This window comes from Delphinus delphis, chromosome 3, assembly GCF_949987515.2.
Source record: "Delphinus delphis chromosome 3, mDelDel1.2, whole genome shotgun sequence".
NCBI lineage: Eukaryota > Metazoa > Chordata > Mammalia > Artiodactyla > Delphinidae > Delphinus > Delphinus delphis.
The window spans coordinates 20,397,333-20,406,289 of NC_082685.1; the positions used below are offsets into that span (position 1 = coordinate 20,397,333).

The 8,957-nt window shown below is 50.6% G+C and overlaps 1 protein-coding gene across 2 annotated transcripts; it reads left to right on the forward strand.

The window, feature by feature from the left end:
* The first annotated feature begins 5,287 nt into the window (after positions 1-5,287).
* LOC132421917 (transmembrane emp24 domain-containing protein 9-like) lies at positions 5,288-8,511 on the forward strand. Of its 2 annotated transcripts, none has more exons than XM_060006762.1 (5): positions 5,288-5,500; positions 5,985-6,085; positions 6,419-6,544; positions 7,113-7,259; positions 7,385-8,511. In XM_060006762.1, the coding sequence occupies exons 1-5, from the start codon at positions 5,407-5,409 to the stop codon at positions 7,532-7,534; spliced, it is 618 nt and encodes a 205-aa protein (XP_059862745.1). In that variant the 5' UTR covers positions 5,288-5,406; the 3' UTR covers positions 7,535-8,511. The 2 variants fall into 2 exon arrangements, with proteins under 2 accessions (XP_059862745.1, XP_059862746.1); XM_060006763.2 differs by having other exon boundaries at positions 5,430-5,561.
* The last annotated feature ends 446 nt before the right edge of the window (positions 8,512-8,957 follow it).

An 8,957-nucleotide genomic window follows, 5' to 3' on the forward strand; every position in this document is an offset into this window, starting at 1 on the left:
AGGTCATACAGTCAACTAATGACAGAGCCAGTACAGAATCCTGAATCTTAGTTTTGGGGATGGGGATGGGGAAGGATGGACATACCTTAGGTCATTTGAACCTGTTCTTCAAAGCCAGAAACATGGCTGGGACTTGCCAGATTGAGTGCAGCAGTATCCTGGCAGTGGCAGCAGTAGAAACCTAATTGTCTTACTTTCCTCTTAACCTTGGCCCCAATCTGCTTTGCCCCAGTCCAAGAGAAGACAGGGCTGTGACCCACCTTTCTCCTCACCTGCTCCACCCTGTTCCCCAACTCCTGACTTGTAAAACCCTCAGTGTAGGTGGGATGAGAATGCTGCCATGATCTTTTGGAGACCCAGTGGTGCAGACTCTGGTTGAGGAGTGTATTAACTATATTTTCTTATATTCTGTGTTCCTGATGCTCTGGCATCTGGGGCCTCACTACCCCTCCCAGGGTTAGTTCTTAGAGATAGCAAAGGACTCACCTGAGAGGGTACCTTTCATATGTAAACCAACCAATCCAAAGCCCATACCCCCCTGCCCCCAACCATCATCTTTATTGAACTCTCACGCAACAAGCCAATATTCCTCCTGCCCTAATCACCTCAGGGTCGGGTACCAGATAACCCATGACAGCCCCAACACCACAGAGCCTGCTGAAATTATTCAAACTAACCAATCACCCACTCCTTCCCATGAACACCATAATAAAGGCTTTTATCCATGCTTTCCCCTCACTCCTCTGCCTCCTGACCAACACTGGTGTTTCCCCATGTGGCCCTGCATGACTTGGTGTACCCAGTCTGCTTGGGAACTGTGAGTAAAAAACTATCTTTTCTTTCTTTCTTTTTCGGCCATGCCCTGCGGCATGTGGGATCTTAGTTCCCCAACCAGGGATCAAACTTGCACCCCCTGCAGTGGAAGTGCAGAGTATTAACCACTGGACCACCAGGGAAGTCCCCAAACTATCTTTTCAATAGTAATCATCTCCTGATCTGTTGGCCTCACCATGCCTGAATAATAGTAAAACTTACTTTTTAAAATCAGAGAGAAAAAAGGGAGGAGGGAGGCGCTATGGAAAAGAAGGGAGGAAATAGTGGAGAGGAAAGGGGAAGAAAGGGGAAGTAAGGAAGTGTCACTGTCTGGATTTGCCATCTTCTTCTTCTCTCTTCCCTCCACCTTGGTCTCCCCATCATGTCCCCTACCCTCCTTTTTCCCTGGGTTCTATCTCATTCTATACAATGAATGATCTTTGAACCAAAAGAATGAGGTTTCCCATTTGCATGGAAGACTGGAGAGAAAGTCTTCATTCAAGGGCAGAAGTGGTTACCAGTTCGGGAACTTGATAGAAAGGGTGATGATAAATAGAAGATGTCTGAGAAAGCTGCATCCCTTATCCAGGTTCATCTATACAACCTCAGGCATGAGGGGAGAGGATTCACCTTTGGTGAAAACTGAGCCCAGAGAGGAGTCCTGGTGCCTCAACCAAGTCTGTGCATTTCTTTACTCATCCAGAAAAGATGTTTGGAAGACAGTGGAGACCTTTGAGGATGCTGCAAACATTTTACTGTGGGAAAGTATAACGGTATTTTGGCTGGGGTAGAGCTGAGTCTTAAGTGCACTGGTATGTTGCATTTGGCCACATTACCCCTAGAGGTCCTCTGAGTCCTGGGATCAATGGCTTCCTGATTCTCAGGGACTGAGGAACAGCCCAGCCATTCCCTTTGATTTGCCCTCCTTATGGGAACCCCTGCAGTGAAGGAGGGTTGGAGGACCAAGCCAGGCACAGACCTGTGGGATGGACTGCCTGAAGCCCTGAAGAGAGATGGACTGGAAAGAGAGACAGTGAGAAAACTCTGAGAAAACTCACCAGGAGTGGAAGAATTCTGTCAGAGGGATAAGTGTGAGCCTGTGTGGGGAGTGGGGGGTGGGGGTGGTGCATGAAGCAGGAACAGTGGTTGGTTCCAGGTCCAGCATGATACTGTTCTTGATATCCCTGGATTCAGCACATACACACCCTTCAGTGCCTAGGTGTTCTGGGAAAGAAAGCACAGGGAAAAGAACTTTCATAGGAAATTCCTTTGTGGAGATGGTCACAAGGAATATTTTTCTACATGCCAGGGAGGAAGAAGAATGCAGAGACCAGTGGACCAGAGGAAGGAACACTGGCATGGTGGTGTCCTGGGGATGATGTGGAGGTCACCAGCACACCAACAGAATCCACCCAGCACCAGAGCAGAATTGCACATGGAAGCTCTGATTTTATGTGCAAGAACATTCTAACCATGAGGTATCTCCACCCCCACCATCCCTAGTTCGAGATGCCTAATGGGAATAATGAGGAGGGGACATCATAAGAAAGGCCAGGCACAAGGTATGGAGATTTTGGCTTATGACTCATCATTACTCTTCTTCCTTCTTTCTCTCCAAACTCCTTCATCCTTGCTTTCTTCTTTCTCTCTCTTTTTTCTTCCAACTTCTCTTTCTTTTTCCTCTCTCTGTCCCCCCCTTTCCTTCCATACTCCCCTCTACTTTTTCTCCTTCCTCTCTCTTCCCTTTCTCTAACCAAACATCCACTGCACAATCATACTGTTCCTAGATTTTCGCTAGGCTTTGGGGAGCACAGAGATAAATATATGTGGCAGAAACCTGTCTTAATCTCTTCCAGCTATCAGCCCCAAGAGACTTGCATGTGAATGGACAATTATAATTCAACATGGTTAACGCAAGGTCCCAAGGAGCCCAGGGCAGGAAACACCTAAAAGAGGGATGCTGCACTTGAGTCTTGAGAGGGTGAATAGGAATTAGGCAAGTGGAAAAGAGGGCAGCAATGGGGGCTCAGGACATCCCTTAGAAAGGGAACAGCATGTAGTAGAGGCCTGACAGAGTCTTCGATCTTAGGGGAACCTCAGATAGGGCAAGTAGATGCAGTTCCCCAATGTCTTCTTTAAATCTCACAAATGGCACCCAGGTTCAGTGGTCTTGGCAGACAGTGTGGAATGAGATCACTGTCAAGCGGGAGAATCCCAGAATGATGGGCTCTCTGCTCTTATATTCTCAGCCCTGTCATCACTCAGAATCAGATTTTATCATCAACACAGTACTTTTTCTACTTGGGAACCATCTCATCCTTCCCAACATCTGGGTTCTTGGCTTTGAAATCTTGCTGTAAAGTCACTGCTGCACTATCTCCTTACATGCATGTCACTGCAGGCCCTAATAATTTTCCACTTTTGTCCCTTTAGGGGATTTCTGTGGGCAGTCTGATCACTGGCTATGAAACAGTGCTACTCACTGTGGGCCGGTGCTGGTCCATGAGTGTTTGTTATAGGTCTGAAATGAGATAAGCACAGAAATTGAGCGCTTAGAAACTTTTATAGAAATTTAACATTGATGTGACATTCAAGCCCATAATCAGTTTCATATTTTATTCTTTTTTACAAAAGTATTAGTTCATGAGGAATTGGAAAATTTATATATAAAACAACAACAAGGGCTTCCCTGGTGGCGCAGTGGTTGAGAGTCCGCCTGCCGATGCAGGGGAGGCGGGTTCGTGCCCCGGTCCAGGAAGATCCCACATGCCGCGGAGCGGCTGGGCCCGTGAGCCATGGCTGCTGAGCCTGTGCGTCCGGAGCCTGTGCTCCGCAACGGGAGAGGCCAAAACAGTGAGAGGCCCGCGTACCGCAAAACAACAACAAAACCAGTCCCTTATTGCAGGCGGTGGTACAGGCAATCACGATTCAGGACCGTGGACAGCACCTCATCCTGCCTCCCAAACCCTGAGTCATCACCCCTGCTCCCAGCTCCTGGTGAATGCCCTTGATGAACAGCTAGTTCCCAAATCCAACAGATGCTTTTCAGCTGTTGTCTTAATTGACCTTTCTAAAGTGTCTGCCTTTGTTAACACCTGCATCTATCATTTTCGTTTAAAGATCATTCCCAGTGAAGGAATAAAAACGTTCCCCTAGAATTATCAATGGACCACACTGATAAAGTGAGGGGACAATTTCTGGTAGCTAAAACATATTATTAATCTTAAAACACTGTATTGACATTGCTCCTTTGCTTTTCAGTGGGCTTTTAGAGGACAGGAGACAGGTTTTACTCATATTCATGTCCAACATGTATCGTAAAGTCATGCCCAGAGTTTGTGTGAGCAAATGCCTGCCGCTTATCACTGGATGACCTTGGGCAAGTTATTACTCAACCTCTCTTTGCCACTGCTTCCCCAACTGTTAAACTGGAATCCTATTAGAGTCTACCTTATAGAGTTTTTAAAATATTAATTTAGTTAATACATTTAAAAGTGCTTAGAACAGTGGCTGGCACAGAAGAATAAAAAGTATTATTATTTTCATCATCATTTTATATTACTGAATAAACCAATGAGCATCTATTATCATCAGGCTCTAGATGGTGGAGGACTTCATCCCACCACCTGGGAAGGGCTACTGCTTTATATTGACGTTTGAGTATACACTGCCCTACTCAGAGCACCGTGAGCTCCGGAATTCCTGAGATTTGCTATTCCTGGGTCCCTGTCTTGTCATGTTGGCCCCACCCTCCCACACCTTTCAGTTGTGTATTCCCTTTCCTTTTCCAGTTGCATTCCTGCCGACTTCTTTCACCCTCCAGGCTCACTCACAGTCTTTTCTTTTGGTCCCACTGGATGAAGAGTCCCACCTGTGCAAGTTGGCCTGGCAGCTCCTGCCCCCTCAGTGATTCGGCCCAACTTACCTCCTCCCTCCATGTGCCCATAAACTTTCTTCCCCTAGTCCCTTAGCTGGCCTACTGCTGTTAGGCAATTCTAGGTCTCTCTACCTAATTTGGTCTTGCTCCGTCACTGCTCAGGGAGATTTTAACCATCCTTCAGAGCTTGAGTCAAACTTACCCCTTCCATAAAAGGGACATTTCTCCGTTCCTTTCCTGAACTACTACGTCAGCCTCTGAACCCCACAGGGCTTCTCTGCAGTTCTCATTCTGTCTCACCATCACTTCTAACCTCCTCGAGGTTCAGGTCCAGGTCATGCCTGGACATGCCCACACTCTCAACACCCATCTCAGGCAGCCGCTCCTGCAAGTTTCAGAGGGCTAGTCCCTTCCTTCTTCTCTCTGAGGCTGTTACCACATCAGCAAGATGGGGCTAAGAGCAACCGCCTCCTTGGGTTTCTGCGCGCATTAAGCGAGGCGGGGCAGGGAAACCGCTGGGCAGCGCCTCGCTAGTGGGGTGGGAGCTCGCGTGGCCCCTCCGCAACGCGAGTCCGCGCGGGGACGCCTGGGATTTGTAGTCCGTGCCCGAGTTGCAGTCTCGCAGGCCCAGCAAAGACACCCTCGGGCTCGGCTGGGAAGGTGGCGGGGGCCTGCGGGACGCAAGGCGCTGGGCCCGGGGCCGGCCCCCGGCGGGGATGGGGCCGAGCGAGGGCAGCCGAACTGGCCCTGCCGCTGCTGTTGGGGCAGCTGCTGGCGCTCACAGGCGGCGGAGACGCGTTCTACCTCGAGGTCAGCGAGCTGGAGGAGAAGTGCTTCATCCAGGAGATCCCCGATGGCACAGTGGTCATAGGTGCGCCCGAGCCATGCCCTCCCCGCACCCAGAGTCCCGGCCTTGCCCTCCCCGCACCCAGAGTCCTGAGAGGGAATGGGGATGAGGCCCCGCGGGATCAGCTCAGGCCCATACCTCCCCTCTGCTGCCGGGGGTAGGCACGGGTGGGAAATGGGTGGACAGCAGTGTGGGCAAAGCATGCTCTCCGTTGCCTGTGCCGGAGTTGGGGGGCGCCGAGGAGGCAAGTCTGATCCAGACCCGGATGACAGCAGAAAAGCGGGGCAGGAGAGGGAAGGAGAGAGGCAGAGGGTTGTGGTCAAGCCCCGCAATCAGACACCCGGATCTTCCTGTTCCTCCCCCCGTCCCCCGTGACTCCTGGAGGTCCTGGGCGGGCTCTTGGTCGTGAGTGTGGATGGGGATGCATTCAGGCTGCCTCCCCATTAGGTAACTACAAGACCGAGCTATACGACCCTGCTATGGAAAAGTACCAGCCCTCCCCGCAGTGGATCAATTTGTTCGTGTTTGTGAAGGACCCCGAGAACAAGGTGAGGTAGGCCTTGACTCCCTGCAGCCCTCCCACCCCCACGTCTCCAGCGTCATTGTCTAGTCCTCCCTAGTCCTCCATTTCTCAGAGGAGGGCTCATCTCCTCACAGGCAAGAGGGCTCAAGAAAGGCCATGCTCTTTGCAGTCTGTAGAGTATTGTGTACTAGCAGTGCTGGGATCTGAGATTTTCAAGCCCAAACTGATGCCATTTTCCTCACACCCTCCCTACTGGTCTGGCCTGTGGGGATCAGAACCTGGGATACCCCCAGAGTTCCTCTCCTAGAAGCAGGTTTCTGGTCAGCTTCTCTGTGCTCACAGAGGCTGTTTCCTCTAGAATCTGCTGGCTCGTCAGTATGGCCCTCGGGGCAGCTTTACCTTCACTTCTCAGTCTCCCGGAGAGCACCAGATATGCCTTCACCTCGAATCCATCCGGTTCGCCCTCTTCTATGATGGCAAGCTGGTGAGTATGGAGGGGAAAGTCACCAACCCTTAACATCTCAGTCCCTTGGGTGAAAAGGGTTCAGTAGGCGGTGCCTCTTGAGGAGGGCTGGGCTTTCCATGAAGTAAGCATACAGAGGACAGGTCCTGAAGAATGAGAGGGGACCCAGGAAGGAGTCACTCTGACTTGAAATCATCGCTCGGCTCCCTGCCATCCCTAGAATAAAGACCAAGCTTCATAATGTAAAATTCAGAGCTGTCCAGCAGCTGAACGCTCCCAGGCTCTTCATTACCACCTCCCACTGACATGGAACTCCTAGGAGCTGCTTGTCTCAAACACTGAGTCATACACATTTTGTTCTGCACATTTTGTTCTGTCCCTTCTGTCTTTTGGACATGGAACTCCATGCAAGCAGGGCCTTGATCTGGTGTTTTGGCACCTGGAGCAGAGCTAGTCCTCACATCAATGAGTGTGAGGCACTGAACTGCTCAGTTCAGTCAGGCCCAGACTGGTGTGTGGAAGCTGGGTTTCTGGCAGGTGCGTGGAGCTGAGCTCCCTGACCCCCACCCTTGGCTCCTCTGCTCCCCAGGCCATTCACTTGGACATGCAGTTGGGTGAACACACCAATGATTATACGGAACTTGCAGCCAATGACAAGCTGACCCTGCTGCATCTGCGCATACAGCAGCTGGTGGAGCAAGTGGAGAAGATCCAGAAGGAGCAGGAGTACCAGAGGGTGAGGGGCTGGGCTGGGCCAGTTGGGACAGTGGATGTGTAACCTCCCAGGGAGTGGCTCTTTCAGCTCTTCCCCTGGGGGTCAATTCAGTTCTAGCCACACCTTCCTGTTCTCCCCTCCCACAGTGGCGAGAGGAGCGCTTCCGGCAGACCAGCGAGAGCACCAACCAACGGGTGCTGTGGTGGTTCATTCTGCAGACCTTCATCCTTGTGGCCACTGGCATCTGGCAGATGCAGCACCTCAAGAGCTTCTTTAAAGCCAAGAAGTTGGTGTAGATGAGCCCCAGAGACCAGAGGCTTAGCCCCCACTCATTCCCCTTCTGCTGAATAATGGGAAGTGGCCTGGCCTGGTCTGTCTCCTGGCTTCTCCCACCCCTCCCAACCCTGAGGGACTTCCTTGTTACTGGTGTGTGTGGGGTGGGGGACAGAGGACCTCTTTAAACTGGTTTCTGAGCCAGGACTTGGGAGAGGATGGGTTTCAAGCTGGAGACATATGGGTGGGAGGAACTGTAGGCTCCTTTGCTGCTCTGTGAGACTGAGCAGGAGCGGGGTGAGTGTTACCCCAACCCCCACATTAAACAGGATGGGTGAACTAAGAGTGAATATAAATTATAACTGTCAAATTTTCTGACCTAAATATTTATTGCCTCCTACTCTGCAATTCATTATATGTGTCCAATCAGATATTAATATTTGAGGCCCTGCATGCATTAGTGGGGGACTGATCTCAAAATGGATGAGGTGAAGAATACTTTTACCCCAGAAGCAACATGTGGAACCTTTTCCAGAAAAGTCCAATTTGGGCCCATCTTTTGGGTAACCTGAATGCTGGTGGTGATCCTGTGCCCAACCCGCCTTCTCTCTCTCTGGGCTCTGGTCAGGCTCATGTGCTATCCTATTCCAATCACCTGGACTGCTGGGTTCTTCAAGGAGTCTGATGGGCACCTCTGTCGTCCTGCTATTTTTCAGTTGACCTCTTTCTCTTTTTATGATGCCATTGGCTAATCCTTTCAGGAGATGCCTAAAGATTCCAAGTCAATGTTTCCATTACATTCAGCATCTCCTGTAACTCAACCTTCACAAGTGCACACAGGGGTAGATACCCCCCATTGCTTCTGCCTGATCTAGTCCACATTTTACCAAGCCCTATGTTGGTTGCCCTGTTGGATTATAGCCATCTCTCACATGAATTTGACATTTTCTGTTATAAGGAAATTCACTGGTTGGCACCCTCAATAAAATCAAGTCCAAATCGTCAATGTCAGGAATATCAATGAGGGAGACTCCCCATAGGGTGGGGCAGCTGTGAAAGCCCTGGCCCCTGAGATAGATGCACCCTCCCCTAGGATACTCCTGAGGGATGACTGCAAGCCTCAGGGGTGCTGCTCACTGGTGTGTCTGGCCACAATTAGCCTCAGAAAGTATAAGTGAGACTTAACTGAAGGCTGGGGGCGGGGACCACTGGAGAGTAACCTCTAACCAGAGAATGTGACCTTAGGGTCACTTCCCTTATCTGAAGCTGGGGGTGGGGGTGGGGAGGGTGCTCTGCTCTCTGCTGCAGGAGAAGCACAAGACCCAGGTGGGCACATTCTTGCCCATGGAACCTGTGGTATGACACCAAATGAGGCAGAATGTTGAACAAGACGTAGGGTGATGTATACTTCTGAGGAGAAGGGCATGGGCTAAGGGCAATATGTCA

What these genes read in the sequence shown, in the direction of transcription:
- LOC132421917 (XM_060006762.1), top strand. Translation starts at nt 5,407, where the DNA reads ATGGGGCCGAGCGAGGGCAGCCGAACTGGCCCTGCCGCTGCTGTTGGG. An exon ending in TCTTCTATGATGGCAAGCTG is followed by an intron (nt 6,545 to 7,112) that starts GTGAGTATGGAG and finishes TCTGCTCCCCAG; the next exon opens with GCCATTCACTTGGACATGCA. An exon ending in AGGAGCAGGAGTACCAGAGG is followed by an intron (nt 7,260 to 7,384) that starts GTGAGGGGCTGG and finishes CCCCTCCCACAG; the next exon opens with TGGCGAGAGGAGCGCTTCCG.